We start from the raw sequence: 21,379 nt of genomic DNA, 5'->3' as shown, positions 1-21,379 counted from the left end.
AACAGTCTCCAGCTGAACTAACAACCCAGCATTCTGGGTTGGGCCAATGGGAATCTGACAACTATTATTCTCTTGGGTGATACTCTACTAAAACATGCTAAGGTTGGGGCTGGGGAGATGGCTCAGTGGTTAAGAGCACTGGCTGCTCTTTTAGAGGTTCTGAGTTCAGTTCCCAGCAACCGCTTGGTGGCTCACAGCCATCTGTAATGGGATCCGATGCCCTCTTCTGGTGTGTCTGAAGACAGCGACAGTGCACTCATACAAAAAACAAAACTTGCTAAAAACAGATGCAGTCAGAGGATGGGTTTCTTCTGCCACCGCATCAGTTCTGGTGACCAGACTTAGGTATGCAGGTTGACAGGCTTGGCAGCAAGACAAAAAGAGCCTTTACCCGCTGACCCAAGTGGCCCGGAAGGTGTGTGTCTGTTTGTCTATCTTTCTGTCTCTCTCTCTCTCTATATATATATATATGTAGTCTCCCCTCCCCCAGCCTGAAACCTGCTTGCTCAGGGGTAGAGCTTGCCGCTGGAGCCGGCCGGGCCGTTTTCCTGTTCCGAAGCCATCATGTGGTCACCCTGCTACTGGACTCCAAGATTATTTGGCAGGAATCGGGCCCCCTTCCCCTGCTTCATAACTGCATGCAGAATAGTAAAATTGAGCTTTGATCAGAATGACTGTCTTAGCTGCATCTTTTTCTCGCCTGCCTAGTCCTTCTTCTCTTCCAGGTTTTTAAAATGCCTTTCCAGGCTAGAACCCAGGCCTGTGATCTGCTGGCCGGACACAACATATATATATATATGAATCTTTTTAAACTTTTTGAGTCTTTCTGTGTAGCCCTGGCTAGAATGGAACTCTCTATGTAGACCAGGCAAGCCTCAAATTCGCAGGGATCTAGATGTCTGTCTGCCTTCTGATCACTGAGATTAAGGTGTGTGGCACTACAAGTAACCAGATATTTTCTATTTTAATGGTGAAATCCTATCTCATGGAAAGGAAACTGGGGAATGATGGATCTGGGTTCATCTCAGGATGAATATTCTGGCTACTGTGCCTTAAAACCCCTCTGTGGAACAAGTAACCATATGTGGCCTTCTGCCCCTAAACTCAGTCATGTTTAATTGTCTACATGGCCCACTGATTAGAGCCAGCAGACCTCTGAGTTGTGAACCTTGGCTGACTGCTCACTGCAGAGGCAGCAGGGTACCACATCACCATCTCAACTGGGAAGCTCATCACCAAGTTTGTCAAATCACAACCTGAAGATCAAATGAAGCAGCGGAGACCTGTGATGCCCTGATGCAGCCGGGCTCTGGACCTCTGGACGTAGCAGCTATAGCCACCAATGAAAAAACAGGCCTTTGTCAACAGCATGAAAGAAACTGCCCCGTGCTCGTCTTTACTCCAGAGAAGCCCTGACTGTTGCCAATGTCTCCAAGGACAGGAATCAAATTATAGGAACATTAAATGTCTCGTGAACTAAGCTTTCCTCTTGTTAAATTTCCAGGGTCCCACTTTTCCAGTCAAGAGTAAAAGAGAGCAAGAAGGAAGACAGGAGACACCCCCCCTCCCCCATACAGGGACCGAGAGAGGTCAGGCTCAGGACGAATCACCTTTGCACCACAGAATCCACACTGGCAAGGACTTGAGTTACACCCTGACCTGGCATGCCTTTCACCCCAACAGCTCTCTGTACTTGCCCCACATCAAACCATCCTTCAGTTTTCAAAGAATATTGACTTTCTCTCTCCAGCTGAATGGCTGGCACTTGACGTAGGAAGATAAGTCTTTTCATGAAGCATTTCTTTTTTTTGTTTTTTTTTTTGAGACAGGGTTTCTCTGTGTAGCCCTGGCTGTCCTGGAACTCACTTTGTAGACCAGGCTGGCCTCGAACTCAGAAATCCGCCTGCCTCTGCCTCCCGAGTGCTGGAATTAAAGGCGTGCACCACCATGCCCCGCTATCCTGAAGCATTTCTGTTAGATACACCTAAGCAAATCTTTCTAGGCAGCTTCGCAGCTGGAGCCACCTTCCCAACCCAACTGTTTTCAGGAAACTCAGCCGCGTCAGGTTTAATTGTAGAGCCACGTGCAGCTATTAGAATGATTCAGCTAAAACCCTTTGGACAGAGACCATGGGAAATGTGTGGCAGGGATCATGTGTCAAGGAACTCTCCTACACAACAGTTGATAACTGAGCTTGTGTGGAGGTTTCAGTAGGGGACAGAAGACCAGCTCTTTGATGGTGAAGGTGAAAGGGGACACCTGCTTAGCTGACCAGAGCAAACCAATAAATCCTGGTGGTCAATAGGGTGACAGATGGCACAGCCAGAGTGCTCTCATGCCCTAGAGATGACAGCGAGGGAACCTATCAAACACCATCTAAATTAAGCCACACCACCAAAAAGATATAGAAAATTATTTTATTTTGGTACGTATGTCTGAGGACACAGACATGCTACAGCACATGATGGCTCTCTCCTTCCACCATGTGGGTTTTGGGGACATGAATTCAGGCTGTCACGCTCGGCAGCAAGTGCCTAAACCTGCTGAGCCTTCGTTCTAGTGCTAATACTGGAGACAGTAAAAGGCCCTCATAATCCAGCACCTTGCAGCGGAGCACAGCATCACCTCCATCCTGCCCCAGGATCAAACAAGCCAGGCAGGCTTTCACCATGTAGCTTGGGCTGGCCTGGAATTGAAGGCAGTTCTCCTATCTCAGACCCCCCATGCCAATTTAGATTAAGCTAACACCCCGTACCTGGCTGGCTCCAGGGCTCATGCCACTGAGCCATATTCACCATCTGTGAGATGGTTTTACAGTGCAGTCCAGGCTAGCCTTGATCTTAACGGGATCCCTGTGCTGACTCAGCCTTTTTTTTTTTTTTTTTTTTGGTTTTTCGAGACAGGGTTTCTCTGTATAGCCCTGGCTGTCCTGGAACTCACTTTGTAGACCAGGCTGGCCTCGAACTCAGAAATCTGCCTGCCTCTGCCTCCTGAGTGCTGGGATCAAAGGCGTGCGCTACCACGCCCGGCCTAACTCAGCTTTTTACCCGCAGGGATTTCTGCTGTGAGCCACCACACTTGGCCAGGCTTGGATTTTAAATTCTTAACTCTCAAATGTGTTAGCATTCTTTTTCCTTTCTTATTTTTCTTTTTTTGTCTGTGTAGCCCTGGGTGTCCTGGAACTCACTCTGTAGACTAGGCAGGCCCTGAACTCAGAGATCGCCTGTCTCTGGCTTCTGAGTGCTAGGATTAAAGGTGTGGACCATCATCATCTTGCAATATGATGGCAAGAGGATCTAAACTTCAAGGTCATTTTTGGTCACAGAATGAGTTTTATATAAAACTCTAGTCATTAAAAAATTTGAGGGCAGTCAAAAAGCTCAAGGTGTTTGCTGTCAAGCCTGAGTCTGAATTCTAGGACCAGCCTGTAGGAGAGAACTGACTCCTGCAAGTTGCCCTTTGAACTCCCCACATTCACCAGGGCATTGCCTCGACCAATGATATTAATAAAACGAACTCCAGAAAATACGCATTAATGGGCTTTAGAAATAAAACCACACTTTTTTGGTTTGCTTTTGGAGACAGGATTTCTCTGTGTATCACTGGCTGTCATCAAACTCAGAGATCTGTCTGCCTCTGCCTCCTGAGTGCTGGGTTTAAAGGCATGTGTCATTGCACCTGGCTAAAAACCGGAAAGTAGTTGTTCTTAGGCTCAAAGTTAGAGCTCCTTGAATCCCCAGACTGTCCATCATCAACAAGCCGCTGTCTACAGATGTCTTCTTACAAAAGCCCCGAATGTGAAGAACTTTCTGTGGCGTGGGGAATGGGCACATGTTGGCTGGAGCGGAGTGCTAGAGGCTTGCTGTATTTGCACTGAATCCAGACGCGGTACATGGTCAGCTGTTTCCCTCGATTCACCTGCAAGCGGCGATCCACCAGGTTCTGCACCTTCTCCAGGCCAGCAGCGGTGAAGAGCGTATCCAGCTCACCTGGTGTGAAAAGAGCCAGCGTTACAGAGGCTGCTCTGGAGAGAGGGTGCTCTGCTAGCGACTCTCCATGTGAAGTGGAGCCTCGACACTGTGCCTTTTTTTTTTTTCGAGACAGGGTTTCTCTGTGGTAGCCTCAAATTCAGAAATCCACCTGCCTCTGCCTCCTAAGTCACTGTGCTTTTTAAGAGGCCTATTAGCATTGAATACTGATGTAGTGACAGTTTGACAATGACAGGTCCAGGTTTGGGCACCAAAATATCAAAACAAACCTACCAACCAACCAAAAAACCAGAAGATAGAAATTCACATACCACCCCCAAAATCAATCAATCAATCAATCAATCAATCAATCAAACAAACAAACAAACAAACAAACAAACGACACAATAAGGGTGAAGGGAAGCCTATATATAACACTAGCAGTTGGCAAGGGATAGCAGGATAGGGATAGGGTTCATGGCTGGCTTGGGCTACACAGAGAGACTTGGCTTCAAACAAAGCAATAATTCCCAAACCAAAAACTATTCTCCCAAGCCGACAGATGAGTATGTCAACACAATGTCTTACAGGACAACTTTCTTTGTTTTTTTTTTTTAAGATTTATTTATTTATTATCTGTAAGTACACTGTAGCTGTCTTCAGACACCCCAGAAGAGGGCATCAGATCTTATTACAGGTGGTTGTGAGCCACCATGTGGTTGATGGGATTTGAACTCAGAACCTTCGGGAGAGCAATCGGTGCTCTTAACTGATGAGCCATCTCACCAGCCCACAGGACAACTTTCAATGCTACATAGACAACGTCTTAAGTATATGACTCAATAAAGGGCCCACCAGTTCTCTTAAAGCACTGGTGGAAGGAGCCTGTGGACAGGGCTGATGGCAGAGATGGTCCAGGTCGCGCCTCACCTGGACACAGCTGCACCTGAAGCACAGGCTGCTGCAAAGGGCAAATCAGACGAGGCTGGAGGCTGAGACTTGCCAAAAGGGCAAGTTCCCACTTTGGACAAAGAGACAGAAGTGAGAGGAAAAGCAGCTGATTTAGAGCAGAGCACATCCTCACGTACACCAAATGACATTGTATACATACACCCTCACCCTCACCCGCCCCCCCCCCCCCCCCCCGCTCTCCAATTTAAAGCTATTGGTTAAACAAAAGTGGCTACAGCCAATTACTGGGGAGAACAGAGGTAGGAAGGCCTTCAACTACAGGGCTGGGTGGTTTCAGGTAGTGTGGCAGAGAGACAGAGACAGAGGCAGGTTCAGGGACAAGAACTGGGGGATGGGGTGGGGGCAGGGAGAGAGAGGAGGAGGAGAAGGAGAAGGAGGAGGAGGAGGAAGAGGAGGAGTAGAGAGGAGATGGACCACGATCATGCGGACAGAAGTGCATCCAGAAGACAGGCTGATGGAACAATGGCAGCCAAGGCTCCAAACAAGTAACCTAGGGAGGCTAGCTGCAAATGAGCCAGTCTGGCATATAGAAAAACAGATTGGGGCAACTGTCCAGTAATTATGAATTGTCTAATCTGATTAAATAAATCCATAGGACTATGTCTTGATTAACTGGGGGTGGGGTGGGGAGTGACGGTTCATATTAAGAGCTTATACAGTTATCAAATATCATTTACAACAAGCATGAGCCAGAGTTGTCTCAAGTGACAGCTCAGGGCAGTATGAGAGGAGAAAGGCTGGAGGGACAGGTGACTTAAGGGCAGGTAACTATTTACCTGACCTGTAGACACTGCCTTTAGCACTAATACATCACCATTTTCATACCTTGTGTGAAGAAGTAAACTCTGGTGCCATCACCTCTCACATAGAAGTTTCCAGATAGACACTGACCTGCAGTTACACGACAAAACCAGATATGTTAATACATTTGAAAAACAAAATGGATGGCAGGCAGTGGTGGTGGTGCACGCCTTTAATCCCAGTACTCAGGGCAAGCAGATCTCTGTGAATTCTAGACTAGCCTGGTCTACAGACAGAGTTCTAGAAAAAATGCATCTTGAAAAACTAAATCAAATGTGATGGTTTGTATATGCTTGGCCCAGGGTGTGGCACTATTAGGAGGTGTGGCCTTTTTGAGGTGGGTGTGTCACTGTGGGCGTGGGCTTTAAGACCCTTATCCTAGCTGCCTGGAAGCCAGTCTTTTAGCAGCTTAAAGATGAAGATGTAGAACTCTCAGCTCCTCCTGCACCATGCCTGCCTGGATGCTGCCATGCTTCCTGCCTTGATGATACTGTACTGAACCTCTGAACCTGTAAGCCAGCTCCAATTAAGGGCTGTCCTTATAAGACTTGCCTTGGTCATGGTGTCTGTTCACAGCAGTAAAACCCTAATTAAGACACCAAACAACAACAACAATAAAAAGGGTTTGTTATTTTTTAAGCTTCTGTGTATAAGCTTGTGCCTGAGAGAGTTATGTGAACCACAGGGCTCACGGAGTCCTGGGATGTCACATTCCCTGGAATTGTGGGTTATGGGAAGTTGTGAGCTGTCTAGTGTGGGTGCTTGGAATTGGACCCAGGTCCTATGCTAGAGCAGAAAATGCTCTTAACTGCTAAGACTTCTCTCCAATCCTTAAAGTACTTTGAATTCCATCATTTAACAAATGTGCAACAGGCTACCTGTGGGGGCTCACACTTCTAATCCCAGTAGAGGAGGCTCAGGCAAGGAGGGCTGGCATAGAGTGTCAGGGCACGATGACACCGAGTGGGACTCTATCTCACCTCTCCGTGTACACCTGCACCAAGCACTTTCCCCTCAACAACGGGAATTCAAAAAAAAAAAATCAGATGTTCATTTGGGTGACATGCGATTCTTCAAAGGAACTCACAACTTCCTACAAAGGAACAGCAGGGAGCAGCACCACGGGAAAGCCAATGTCAGTATGTAATAATACACGTGATCCGAGCTGAGTCCCAGGCACCACCACCCGCTCAGCCTACAAATTCCGTTAAAAGAAAAACAAGATCAGTGAAACTGACTCTTAACTAAACTGGCCCATGCTGCTGCTCGAGTCCCCAAGCACACACCATGAGAACTCAGTTTTCCTGTGAAACTTCCCCACGTGTTCCTAACAGTTCACATGGAACAACATGCATTTCTTCCCAGTGAACTTTTATCCAAGCGACCAGGCTTAAAATGATCATCCATCCACACATGGGTTTTTTCACCTAGTAACACAGAGCAGAAACTCTCCAGAACAAACTGTGTGGCAATCCTAGCTTCTAAGGTTTTGTTTATACCTACTTTATGCTGGCAGAGTTTCTTCCAAGATGGATAAACTAAAAAAAAATGAGAGTGCTTAAGAAAGGCCAGAGAAAAGCCGGGCATGGTGGCGCACGCCTTTAATCCCAGCACCCGGGAGGCAGAGGTGGATTCCTGAGTTCGAGGCCAGCCTGGTCTACAGAGTGAGTACCAGGACAGCCAGGACTACACAGAGAAACCCTGTCTCGAAAAACAAAAAAAAGAAAGGCCAGAGGCAACTGTCTTTTTATCTTAAGCAGAGGCGCGTGGCTCCTTGCTTGAAGCGGCGGCAACGGGGCTGAGAGGAATGATGAACATGTGTTTGTGGGTCATTTAAATTGAGCTGCTTTTTTGGGTGGGTCCTGGATCTTCTCTTTATCAAGTTCCTGACAGCACTATGATAAACACAAACATCAAGAAAGACTTCACCTGCTGTGAACACCGAAGATGTCTTCTCACCCTGCCATCTGACTTGACTTTAGTGCTGAGAGCACTGCACATGCTTGGAAGTGTGCCACTCTGAGCTAAACTCCCAGTTGACCTGGAATTTACTATGTAAACCACCAGGCTTGAACTCACAGAGCTCAGCCTCTGCCTCCGAGTGCTGATAAAAAAGTCATATGCTACTTTGCCTGGCCACATCTTTATATATTTTTAATTTTTTTTTGTATTTTGCTTACATGTATGTATCTGTACCTCATGCACGCCCAGTGTCTGTTTAGGTCAGAAGAGGGCACCAGGTCCCCTAGAACTGGAGTCACCGACGGCTAAGACCTCATGTGCATGCTGGAAACTGAATCTGGGTTCTCCCCAAGGACAGCCAGGACTCGTAGCCCTGACTCATCTCTCCAGACCCTCACATACCTTTCTTAAACCGAAGTTGAGCCATGTCATAGCGGCCATAGTCTCGAAGAAGCATCACCCCTCCAGGCTTCAGGAGTCGGCTTAGCTTGCTGATCGCTTTCTGCATCCTGGAGGGCAGCAGGGAATGAAGTGTAAGTCTCCTTAGGGATGGCGTCCCCTCCTATAGCAAACCCCCGGACAACAGACTTCCTAACTCTGACACTAAAAGCCAGCCCTGATGTCCTACCTGGTGGTGGACATTCCAAGTATTAAACCTGACTCACTTCCTGCTGGTCCTGTGATCGCCACCCTTGCAACAGGTTCCTGTAGCTCTCTAAGAGCCCTGAACATATAGTGTATGTATGGCCATACTCATGACTTGTCTTATTTTGGCTTGTGTTTTGGAGAGAAGTTGGTGTTTAGGTCTTCATCACGGCCAGAGCAAAACCTCTCATTCCATGATCAGGGTAAACAGAAAGGAAGAGGAAGGCCACTGTCCCCTTCCAGGGCACCCACACATCGATCACACCCAAACTCCTTCAACTGTGAAGATAACGCTGCAGGTGTGATGGCACGAGCCTGCAATCTCAGCACTCAGAAGGTGCAGAGGAATCTTTTGTGCAATGTACGCAAGTTCCACCTGTTAGGAAAAAAACCTTTGGCCACTGAGCTGGGGAAGGGTTAGGAAGGATTAGAATTTGGGAATCTGGCACAAAGAGACTGAATTTATAGGACAGAGACAGGCATGAGGAAGATTTGCTCCGTGACAGAGAAAAAGACAGTCATGAGAAACTGAGGACCAAGTAACCAGCCAGGTAACAGAATACAGAATAAAATAAATGGGTAATTAAGATACGGGCCAGTCAGGGAACAGAGCCAAAGCTATGGGCCTCAGCATTTATTCATATATAGAAGTCTAGGGTCATTATTTTGGGGAATTTATGTGTGGGTGAGAAAGCTCACAGTTACAGGGGGGTTGAGGCAGGAGGACTTTGAGTCAGAGGCCAGCTCAGGTCTAAAAACCAAAAAGAAAAACAATCTAAAAAACTGTACACATAAAAAGCCCCAGCTTACATGGTGCTGCATGCAGCAGGCAGGTGAGCACTGCCAGGGGGCTTCCCACCTGTCCCCTGCTTTTCCCCAGAGGCCACATGTTAAAAGCATGGCTCTTCTTTGAGCTACTAGAGGGTGGTAGAAACTCAAAGGTCCGGACCTTTAGGTCACTGGGAAGCATGTGTGGGTGCCCTGGTAAGGAACAGGGAGATTCCGTCCCCTTCCCCTTCCTCTCTTTTTACTCTGACTGTGGAATGAGAGGTTTTGCTCTGTCGTGATATGCCCCCTTGCTGAAGGCCTAAAAGCAGTGTTTCAAAACAAAACAAGCCAAAATAACCTTTTCTCTTTCTAAGTAAATGCTCATGTAGCACTCTCCAAAAGTCTGACACAGGATTAGGTACTTACAGCACCTGAAGAATACAGTCTACACAAAATGTTTCAAAGCCTCATATACTACTGGGCCAGAGACGTTACTGCTAATCTAGAGGAAGATGGCTAGCTCAGTAGGCTGTGTCAAAGGCTCTCACAACTGACTCTACTTCCAAGTGAGCAGTTTCACAGGATTGCAGCAGTCTGATTAACACAGGCGTTTTGTTTTTGGAGCTGGGCTTTGGCTTCGTTGCCTAGGTTGCCCCTGAACTCCAGGGCTAACTCCTGCCTCAGCCTCCTGCATCACTGAGACCCCAGGGCATACTTCTATCCTTCCTTCTCTTTCTTGGTTTAGGGATTGAACCCAGGGACCTGTACGTGTGAAGCACATTGACCTCTGAGGCACACCCTTAGGAACTCAAGCTAAACACATACTAAACCCTATCACCAGATGCCTGCACATGAACTTACAAAAATATGTTAAATTAGTTACTGTGATGTGTGTGTGGGGTGCGTGCACATATCACATGTACAAGTCAGAGAAGAATGTGGGGGAGTCAGTTCCCTCTTTCCATCACACAACCCTGGGCTTGATCTCATGTTGGTGGAAATTCCTTTACCTGCTGAGCCATCTCATTGACCCTACATGAAATTTTAAAATTGTATCTTAGAAAGGCGTTCTTATTTTATATATATTGGTATTTATGTGCATGCACATCATGTGCATACAGTGCTCATGGAAGCCAAGTGTGGATGTTGAAACTCTTGACCCTGGAGTTATGGATGGCTGTGAACTACGGTGTGGGTGCTGGGAAGCAGACTGCAGTCCTCTGGCGCCCTTCACCTCTGAGCCAGCTCTCCAGTAGAGCAATCCAACTGTTCCCTGCTCCCCATGTCTTTTTGAGATAGGGTTTCTCTGTGTAGTCCTGAGATTCATTCATTCTGTAGACCAGGCTGTCCTCCATCTCAGAGATTGCCTGCCTCTGCCTCCCCAGTGCTGGGATTAAAGGCTTACACTACTACCACCCAGCCTTTGGATTCCCTTTATGTCAACCTGATTTTATGGAAGGCTGTATTTCAGTTTTCCTAACACCAGAAAACACAGTACAGTCATTATAGATTTTAGGGTGTTAAGAATCTTGACTTATTTCAAGCATTTAAAAGGTTGGTAATGAGACAGCCATCTTGACTCTGAAGCAGCACGTGCTGAGAGTGGACTAAGTGGATATCTTCCCAGGGTTTTCAGACTTAGCTTCCAACAAAGAAAGCAGGAACCAGTCCACAGTCAGCAGGCAGAGGGTCAAAGGCTCAAACAAAGGCGGACATCAATACAACAGTCTCTTGGCTTTTCATGTCTACTAGACATAATAAAACCCTTTGTATTTAGGGCATAATTGGAGTTCAAGGTCTTCACTTACAGCTTTATCTTAGTTAGGCTATTAGCTAAGGGACCTTAAACTTACTTGTCTGGAACAATTGCTGAAAGAACAAATATAAGAACGATGACATCAAGACTGTCCTCAGGCACTGGGTAACTCTGATCTTCATCACAGAGATCATGAACAAAGGCATAACAGCGAGAAGGATCATATTGTGAATTTGTCTGTGGAGAGTTGGAGCGACAAATAGGTCAGAAGACATGAACACAGGATAAAAAAAGGCTTATCCTGTCTTAAATGCCAGAACTCCCACCAGAAGGATTTACTTCTGGTCACCAAAAGGGGTGAAATTCTAGCACTTTTTGGAAAGTGAAGTCAGGAGGATCAGGAAGGTTACATAGCCAGTTCAAGGTCACCATGAAGTACATAAGACTGCATCTCAAGGGCTGGTGAGATGGCTCAGCGGGTAAGAGCACTGACTGCTCTTCAGAAGGTCCTGAGTTCAAATCCCAGCAACCACATAGTGGCTCACAACCACCCATAATGAGATCTGACGCCTTCTTCTGGTGCGTCTGAAGTCATCTACAGTGTACTTATGTATAATAATAAATCTTAAAAAAAAAAAGACTGCCTTTCAAAAATAAACAAAAATGTTTGCAGATGGGACTGGAGAGAGGTCTCAGTAGCTAAGAGCTCATCTTAACATCTTATTGTTATTGCAGGACATGAGTTTGATTGCGAACACTCATATCAGGTAGTTCATAACTGCCCCGGAGAATCCAGTACCTCTGACACTTGTAAGTGCACGCACGCACGCACGCACGCACGCACGATCTTAATGAGTTTGAAGAGGTCTGGGACCCCACCTGAGTGCTAGCCAAGTGCTGGGTTCAGCATCTCCTGGCTCTGTACTGTGGCTGCTGTACTCATTTGCTAAGCTTTCAGGCCACAAAAACAGAGTTAGTGAGTGTGGGTTTTAGAAGAGCTTCTTTCCTTCAGCTAGAAGAGATTACAGGAGCCACTGTACCTACCTTGAGCAGTTCAATAGCCGTGGCAGAAAAGTCACAACAGTAAACGAAGAGGTTTGGGTTACTGAAACAGGCAGAAAAAAGCAACAATTAGGAGAGAAACTGGATCATGACTGTTCTCTTTGTAGAGTAGCACAGTCAAATGACAAAGAGTGTCACTCATCCAAATAAACTATATTAGTGATTTTTATCTTTTTTTTTTTGGACAAGTGGATATGGCTAATATTAAGTTTATCAAACCATCAGTAGGAAACCCAGAACTTCTAAGCAAGCATTACATCAATAGGTGAGTTCCAGTAATCCTAAATGGTACAGCCACAGTGGTTAAGGGCTCTAACTGCACCATCACAAGAACCTACATAATTCTTGAGAGACTCAGACACACTCTCATCTGAAGTGGCTTATGGAGAATGTGAAGTACTCCAAGACTTGTGAGATTCTTTAAAAGTCTTTTGGCAATAACCTTTGACCTTCTGTTCCTGTGGTAGGGTTTCCTGACCCTCTCTCACCTCCATGAGATGAACCTGAGCACACGGGTTTCAGACCTCACCTTGCATATCTATCTCCTCACCTGGATGCTTGCTCTCTGTGTCCTTACAATACCGCTCATGATGAACAGTAAAACCAGCCAAAACCAGGAGGGGACTGAAGACTCTCCCGGCTTACAGCACATCACAAGTATGGGGGACCTGTGTTTGCAGCTAGAATCTGAAGTGGGAGAAGTCTTGTTAAGACTAGGCCTTTAACCTGTGGGGTTTGACGCTAATCCCGGCCAGTCAGTACTGGAACCGCACTGAAGGACACCTAGACTTCAGGTGCTGACCACCTGGCCACAGAGGCAGATTTTCAGGGGAACTGGAGACAATGCCAGGTAGGCCAGCCATCCCACCTTGACCATACGGTGGTCGTGTAAGGATTAACAACCTAATGATACTCCACAGAGCTTACAAGAGAAACACAACACAGAGGTCTTTTAGGCACTTCAGATAAGACATTACACATTAGCACTGGGGCTGGTGCTAACTCTAATTTTCTAACACTAAACTAAAGCTACTCCTAAATGGATATCTAACCCACGCTTCTAGGAGCAAACCCTCCCCTTTTCCCTTCACTGTCCTGAAGACCTGACAACATACTTACTTGTTAGTTTGTAAAATTGGAAAGACTGTGTTTCCTACACCACAACCAACCTGCAACAGAAAGGAACCATTAGTCCCAGAAGTTATTAACCCTTTCCCCGCCATTCTTTCTTCTTGCTCTCTCTCTCTTTTTTTAACAGGCTCCAGGATGGTCTATAACTTATGGTTTTCGAGCCTTAGCTTCCTGAGTATTGAGACTACAGGCACTGTCATGCCCAGCTTTTAAGAATTGTTCTAGGAAATGTATAGGACCTATGGCATTTCCTGATCTCTCATGGACTCTAATTAAAGAGACTTAGTAAAGGACAAGAACACCAGCTTCCACTGGCTGAAGAAAGCTAGTCTAAAAAAAGGAACACAAGCTACTTTTACATCCTGAGTTCCAGCAAAAACCTTGCAGACACATTAGTTTCCTAATGATTTCACTACACCATTATTAGAAAGATAGACTGCAGGGTCTCTGCGACCTTTATGGCCAGCATAGATGACCTGGGAGGCAAGAAGGCAGGTTCACCGTGACTCCACAGCTAGTGTTGGCTCAACACCACCCAGGGAGGCCGACCCTGAGTGGTGATGATTAATTCCTGCCCATGTGTACACTAAAGCATCCATAAATCTCCATAAAGAAACAGAATAAACATCAATGTGAATACACTGAAACTCTTTGTACAGTACATGTGACATCTTCTATAAGTCGACTGAGAAAAAGAACTTATGATAAGGGTGAGGCGTCTGGTTTGGTCACCACACCATTAACCACTTCTGCTCCCAGCCTTCTAGGCAAGTAATAAGTCCTGCATTCCTTCCCTTGAAGGAACAACTCTGAGTGCTAACCTTCCAGGTTCCCCTATGTGTATCTGTGAGGACAAGGACCTCTGCTTCCCACAACAGCCTCAGCTGAGAACATTTACACTGTAGCACTGTGCTAAATGTAGAGCTTTCTGCAGCAACACAAACTGTAAACTTTATGGAGGGCTACTTGGCAGACATACTTCTTAGCTATTTTGCAACGTTCCTTACAGTTAGACCAAGTACTCCTTTACTCTAGGAGTGACATGAGCTTACGAGATTAGTTCAGTGGTAAAGAGCTAATCTGTTTGAGGCCTTGGGTTCAACTCCCAGCACTGCCCCCCCTCATGGCAATGGATTTAATTCAAGTTTTACCAGCTCTAGAATTAGCTTCCAGTGGAGTTGGTAGGCCCTTGTATATGAATTTCCCTGATAGTAAGCACCTAGGTATTTTCTCGGTTTAAACAAACAAACAAACAAACAAACAAACAAGGGTGACCATTCCACGCTGATATGATGCTCAAATCTAGCCAAGTTGATCTGACAGAAGACACTCTGGGTCACCCTTTCTAGTCTATCTGCGAGTAAAATGTGGCATCTTCACTAACTCTATTATTCGAAAAATCAAGTTACCTCAAGTATTCGGTAGGTGGCAGAGGAGCCAGGAAATTCCTCACCACTAATTTCTAGGTGACCGAGCTTCTGAGTCACTGGCTCTTCCAAGGGAGGCACCTGAGTCTCACATCCAGGGCTGGCACAAGAACACTTGTGCTGTTCTGCTGTCAAGCCAGGTCCGTCCTCACAGACGTCACTCCTCTGCTTCTCCAAGGGTACACCCGTCAGGTGACTGTGGCTAGGTGCCAATTCAGGGAACTCAGTAAAAAGCCAGTGTCTATCCTTGAAAAACCCATTTTCATGGATTCTGTAGAAGTCATCCCAGTATTTATGGGCATTGACTTCATAATCAACTGCAAACATTTAAGAAAGAATATTAAACGTCAGTCTCAAATATTTTATTTATATCTAATGTCAACTGTCCTGCATCACCAAATGTCGTTTTATCCAGAAGTATGCTTAAGAACAGTCATAGTCTCAGAACTGGACACCTCCACTGGTAATCATCTTGCTATCTATCTTACATTAAGGTCATTCACTTTTCATCCCCAGGAAACCCAGCTTCTGCTGGAACCACCAGACAGGGAGTTAGCTACCCATCATTTTCCTCACACAGCTTTGGATGGCCTTCAACTACAGGAAAATTATGAAATTAAGCAAATCCCTAGCATTGCACAGAAGTAAAGACCTAATTCTTCTTGGTTTCAAGGTTCTACTCGTCAGGGACAGACAGGTTCTTTGGTGTGTGTGGTAATTATTTTCCCTTGTAAGTTTTTTTTTTTTTTTTTTTTTTTTTTTAAATTTACAAGCTAAATGTCCCAGGTTCTTTGGACGTTTGTATACATTCAGTGACTGTCATCCACGAAGCTTTTCAGAAGGCATGTTCCTGCTTCTTTAGAATGCAGGGGCCAGGCACAAAGTCAAGATTGCTAATGAATACTAAAATAAATAACCAGAAAACACACAAAACTAGACAATGGGAAACTGCCTTCCAGAAGCAAGAAGAGTTTTGATTAATCAGGAGACTGATAGGGGCTCTTTTTCTGCTCGTTGTCAACACAAGAGACCTGGACTAGAATTGATGAAAGAATAAAAACCTGAGAAATTGGAATCCACCACTGACTGCTTACCTCTAGGCAAAGCACTTAAGGCCCCGTGGTCCAAGTTTAATCGTTTTGGAGACTAGATCACCCTATGCTGCCCAGGATGGCCTCCAATTCAGTGATCCTTCTGCCTCAGCCTCCCACGGAGCTGAGTCTACAGGAATACACCACTGCACTTGGCTAACTGGTCCTTTAACTGCGAAAAGAGGATACTGGGCTACATGATTTTCAAAATCCCTCTCAACTCTACGAAGCTTTATCTAGTCTTATCTACCTAACAATGCAGGCAGGGTGCCTACTTTGCAACTGGAATATATACATATACTTATTTTTGAGACAAGCTCTCATGCAGCCCAGGCAGGAGTGGAACTCTACGTAGCAAGGATGCTCTTGACCCCACTCAACCTCTTGTCTCTGCCTCCCAAGAGATTACACCCCTACATCTTAGGAGGTACGTGCCTGGCCAGTGACCTCGGTACTATAGAGAAACTATCAGTGCTTATTATCATAACCGATGAGCCATCTCTCCAACCCCCTGATGCCTATTACCTTAAAGTTCCAGGTTTACTTTCAAACGCCTCCTAGAAACAGGGACAACCAGTTCTAGTATTTTATAAAGGAATTATTCTTGTCTTCGGAAATGACCTCTTTCGCTTTGAGCAGACTCGTCTCTCCACTCTGCTGCACGCATCTTTCTTTGGTAGAAGTCCCACATCTCCAAACCCAACACCTCAAGAAAAGATGTTATGATCTAATCCTCTCCTCCCACAGTACGTTAGGATCCGACCACATCAATCTAGCTCTGATGGAAACGTCCCAGCAGAAGGTAAACTGTAGAAGCTACCCTAAGATGACTGAACGACTTTACGGTTGCCACAGGCCAGCCACATCAACGCGACACTCGTAGAACTAGAGAGTTCAACAACAACAACAACAAAGTCCAACCCCAATGGCTTCAAGACTTTGTTAGAAGACAGCCCCTTTGCCTCCTAACCCGTCCCCTCCCCGACCCGTTCTGGGCCGGAGTTCTCCATCAGGTCAGTGATAAAACGATCCCGGTGCCCCCATTTTTCTTGCCGTCTGGAGGAGGCGCGTCCCACACTGCGGGCACAACGGAGCGCACCTTGCTTCTCCGGGCACACCAGCGGGGAGCTGTTCTCCTGCACTTTCCTCTCCGCCGCCGCGGCCTGCTCCTCGGACCACTTCACGTTGTCCCTGTGAAAACCAAACGGGCAGCTTCAGGCCCACCGGTCCCGGACCCGGGAACGTCGGTCCTCGGGAGGCGAACGCTTCAGCTACCGCCGCGGGAGGAGGGCCAGCGGGCAGGGCTTTTCTCCAAGTGCTCCGGGCTGGCGAAGAGCCGGGCGAGATGCAGGGCAGTTACCAGGCATTGTGATGGAAGACGCGCGCCGGGTCGCTCAGGAACCGGTGCCCGAACTGCGGTCTCTTCCCGTCCTCGGTCTCCGGCACGCCTTCAGGGAAGGAGGCCGCCATGACACCGGAGACGGAAACGCCTTCTCTTCCCGAAGGCGAGGACTTCCTGTGGGCCACGCCCCTTCCGGAAGTAGCGTCACTGGGAGGGAAGATGGAGGGCGGGGCGGGGCGGGGCGGGGCGGGGCGGGGCGGGGCGGGGCGGGTTCCAAGTGATTGGGAAGCTCAGCGGAGGCGAGTCCGAAAGGAGTCATTTCTCCCTGGAGATGCACAAGGGCGTGCAGCACGGGGAGGAAGTAGGAGGCTATTCCCTCGAGTACGGTTCCGTGCAGGTCCCAAGATTCCCCCCAGGAAAAGCTTTGACTAGCCGACTGTGATGAGACGTGGTCACCAGACCACAGTCCGCGGGGAGGCAGCGCGTGGGTTTTGAGAGCATGAAGCTTCCGTGTTAAATGACATAACCGACCACACCTCCTTGAAAAGCCAGGCTTAATTGGCACAATAAAAATTGTAATTCGTTCATGCATAGAGCTTGTAATATGTATTCAATTTATTTAAATGTATACATTGTACACTTATATACTATACATATATGTATAAATATTTTAAAACTAATAGTAGGTCACTGGTATATAATTTATAATTGCACATTTTTAGCCTTATATTTTCTATTTAAATAAATTTCCCCTTTATGTGTACGCATGGTTGTGCACCACGTGCATGCAATGCTCATGGAGGCCAGAAGAGGGCACCAGATCTCCTCGAACTGGAGTTACAGATGCTTGTGAACCAACATATGGGTACCAGGGATCAAAATATGGGTCTCCTAGAAGAGTAGCCAGTGCCCTTAATTATAGGGCTCTCCAGGCTCTATAATTTCTTTAGGCTTGGTGGCAGGCAGCTTACTTGCTGTGCCATTTTACCAGCCAGAGTTATTGTTGTTGTTGTTATTATTGTTGTTGTTTTTGTTATTATTTTGATACATTTTGAAGGACTATGTAATTCTGGCTGGCCTCCAGCTCTCTATGCAGATTAAACTGGCCTCAAACTCAGAGATGTGCCTGTCTCTGCCTCTCAAGTACCGGGATTAAAGGCATTCACCATCACATCCAGCTATATGTATTTTTTTTTTTTAATATCATGCTCTTTAAAAGCTGTTAGTGTTCACATTCAACAATCCCATTATATAATTTTTGTGTGTGCAGAAAGCTCATTGTCCTTTTACTTGAAGTTCCAACATTATTTTTAATAAGTGAGCCATTTGAAATATATGGCTGCTTCTCTTTCTCTCTCCTCTCCTCCCTCCCTTCTTCCCCCCCCCCGTGTGTGTTTTAATTATTATTTTCTTTTTAAATATAGAATTCCTCTATATAGCTCTGACTATCTCATAACTCTCTTTGTAGACCAGGAAGGTTTCAACTTCAGAGATCTGCCTGCCTCTGGCTTCTGGGTACTGGGATCAAAGATGTGTGCTGCCTCCACACCTGGCTAGGTTTTTATTTTTGAGATTATGACATTACATCACTCCTCCTCAACCCTCCCATATTCCCCTCCTTACTCTTTCAAATGCATGGCTTCTGAAAATGGATGAGTGTGTCACTGTGTACCCTTATCTGGCTTCAAACTCTGGACCCTCCTGTCACGTCTAACTTTGCCAGTGCTGGAATTACAACATGCATTTCCAAATGTTTAACTATTCTAAACTTGAGCTTTTGTTTTTAGACCATTTTCTTTTTTGTGTCTATTTACATCAGTGTATTTCAGTGTATCTATTTACTTCAGTGTATTGTATCATTTACTGAAAATGGTGTGTGTGCTTGGTTTTCTTTTTTAAATTTATTTATTTCTATTTTATGTCCATTGGTAATTTAACTTCATGCATTTCTGTGTGAAGGTATCAGATCCCCTAGAACAGGAGTTACACACAGTTGTGAGCTGCCACGTGGGTGCTAAGACTTGACCCCTGGTGCTCTGGAAAAGCAGATGGTGTTCTTAACCGCTGAGTCACCTCTCCATTTTCTTTAAAAAATTATTTGTGTGTGTGTGTGTGTTCAGAGGAATATCAGATCTCCTGGAGCTGGAGTTACAGGTAGTTGTGAGCTGCCTGATGTAGGTGCTGGGAACTGAATTCACGTCCTCTTTCGAGAGCAGCTCTTAATCGCTGTGCCCTCTCGCTAACCCACTAAATGAGTTTACACAATGTATTTTGCTGGCCTGTACCAACTCATTTTCCTTCGGCAGTTGAAGCATCTAACATCTTTTGAAAGGAGTTCGGAAGACGTGGTGCAAGGTGGTCAGAATACATTGAGAACTGTGTTTCAGAGGAATCGAGGGGCCCCCTAGTGGACGATAAAGGGCACTCTCCTACTAAGCGGATATATTCAATGCTTGGAAAGGCTAAAGGCTCTCCAGGGGATCGACTTGGATGTTAGCCCAGGGCAGGGTAGTTAATCATTTCATGACCCAGCCACCCCAACCCCATCACCCTCCCAACCCCTTGTTGCAGGCGGTGCCAATTCTGGGCCATTTAATGGCGTTGCTGTGGAACAAGAGCTCCAGGGAAGGATCTTGATGTCTTAATTGCTTCTTTTTAACTTTTACAGAGCATGAGCAGCCTTTTGTATAAACTGATTTAATAACCTTTTTTGTTTTTGTTTTTTTCTTTTAAAAAACTTTTTGATTCTTTGTGGATTTCACAGCATGCAATCCCACTCATCTCTCCTTCCTTCCATATTCCCTATTGCCCTCACAACCTACCCTCCAAAAGAAAACAAAAACCCCATCTCTCTGTCGAATCTGCGGTGTATCACACAGTTTACTCTTTTACTCAAACGGCTTGCAAATATCATTGATCTGGCTTGGTACCTCTGGCTTCTGCTATACTATCAATACTGGATCCTCTCTTGAATTCTTTTCAGATAGCCTATTATTGGCCTGTGTCATGGAGATCCTGCAGCTTGGGTTCTGCAGGACCTGCCCCTGTTGTAGTGTCAAACGACCCTTACTCACAAGGACCACAGAGACCGCCGCCATCACTGCAAAACGCATGAGGATTTTTATTGATCTAACATGTTGGGGACTCCCCTCCCAGCACGCAGGCCAGAGGAGAGACCAAGAACAAAGAGAGGACACACTTTTTATACCTTTGTAAGGGGCAGATTTGAGCAACAGGGTTCTCATTGGTGTAGCAAGTGACCCTTTCAGACATTGGTTGGTTTGTATAGTGACTAAGTAACCCTTTGGCCTAGTGACTCACTTTGCTTGCCCCCATGGTGGGTTATTATGATTTGGTCAGCAAAGTAATAGTACATTTTGAACTTATGGATCAGCTATTAATGTCACAGCTATTAACGCCAGGGGAATTCTCACAACAAGGTCAGGGTGGTTTGTGGTCTTTGTCAGAATTCAGTGTGGAGCAGGGGGCAGGAGAATTGCTAATCTTGTTATGGTTATTTCTCTGAGAACAGCTAATATTGTTTTGGTAGCTGCAGGCTTAATCATTTTGGCCGATAAAACTAGGTTTTTACATTTGTTTAGTCAGCCAGCTTCCTTATCTGGCTCTGCACTTGGCCTGTTAGTACAGTTTGGAAAGTCCTTTTCGAAGGGAGAAGGTACTGGGTGGTCTTGAGTTCATTTTAGATATTACACCCCTTCATATGTTCCAGCAATTCATAAAGGGGGTAGATGTTGGGGTGGGCCAACTCAAACCCCCGTATCTGAGCGTGAGGTGTAGGTCAGTTTGCCAGCTCTCCAGCACTACCCGCTAGTGAGGGGGTAGGGACAGCTCTTCTGCTCTCACACTGTAGGAGTAGGCTCTCCCACTCTGCTCAGGTGAAAGGATGGGGCCTGCTCTCCCGAATGCTGTAGGTTGTGAGGGTCAGGACTGGCTCTCCTGCCTGCAGGTTGTGAGGGTCAGGACCATATCTCCTGTGCTCTCCTGTGGGCCAGCACTACTGTGTTGTTCAGATGAGGGTGGGATGGGTGGGGTAGGCACTCTCCTGAGTGATGCCGCTGGAGAGGGGCAGGGCCAGCTCTCCCACTGTCACACCCTCAGGGCCAGCTCTCCCACTGTGCTCAGGTGAGTGGTGGGGCCAGCACTGCACAGCCCCTGGACATCAACATGGCCCCAGGCAGCAGCCCAGACCAGGGACATCTGCATGGCTTTTGGTGGTAACACCGGCCACTGACATTAACAGATTCCAGCCACTGCAGGGTCATGGACCCAGACATGGCCCTGGGTGGCAGCATGGGCCAGGATCTTACAATGGCCTCAGATGGCAGCATAGGCTACTCACGTCAGACTGTTCCTTACCACCCTTATTCAAAGGTTCCTTAACATTTCTTTTTTTTTTAAGATTTATTTATTTATTATATGTAAGTACACTGTAG

The 21,379-nt window shown here is 46.3% G+C and overlaps 1 protein-coding gene across 3 annotated transcripts; it reads right to left on the bottom strand.

Moving 5' to 3' along the window:
* Positions 1 to 2,403: 2,403 nt before the first annotated feature.
* Mettl2 (methyltransferase like 2) lies at positions 2,404 to 17,125 on the bottom strand. 3 transcript variants are annotated; one of them, NM_172567.3, is made up of 9 exons: positions 16,944 to 17,125; positions 16,683 to 16,774; positions 14,475 to 14,809; positions 13,054 to 13,103; positions 11,917 to 11,977; positions 10,970 to 11,109; positions 8,106 to 8,212; positions 5,766 to 5,831; positions 2,404 to 3,989 (listed from the first exon to the last, which is right to left on the bottom strand). In NM_172567.3, the coding sequence occupies exons 1-9, from the start codon at positions 17,051 to 17,053 to the stop codon at positions 3,781 to 3,783; spliced, it is 1,170 nt and encodes a 389-aa protein (NP_766155.3). In that variant the 5' UTR covers positions 17,054 to 17,125; the 3' UTR covers positions 2,404 to 3,780. The 3 variants fall into 3 exon arrangements, with proteins under 3 accessions (NP_766155.3, XP_006533777.1, XP_006533778.1); XM_006533714.1 differs by lacking the exon at positions 2,404 to 3,989 and adding an exon at positions 3,996 to 4,989 and having other exon boundaries at positions 16,944 to 17,118; XM_006533715.3 differs by lacking the exons at positions 2,404 to 3,989; positions 5,766 to 5,831 and adding an exon at positions 6,305 to 7,636 and having other exon boundaries at positions 16,944 to 17,118.
* Positions 17,126 to 21,379: the final 4,254 nt, after the last annotated feature.

The sequence above is a fragment of the Mus musculus genome, chromosome 11 (genome assembly GCF_000001635.26).
Source record: "Mus musculus strain C57BL/6J chromosome 11, GRCm38.p6 C57BL/6J".
NCBI classification, from domain to species: Eukaryota; Metazoa; Chordata; class Mammalia; order Rodentia; family Muridae; genus Mus; species Mus musculus.
The sequence above is the reverse complement of the archived record's forward strand: the minus strand, read 5'-3'. Positions and strand labels throughout refer to the sequence as shown.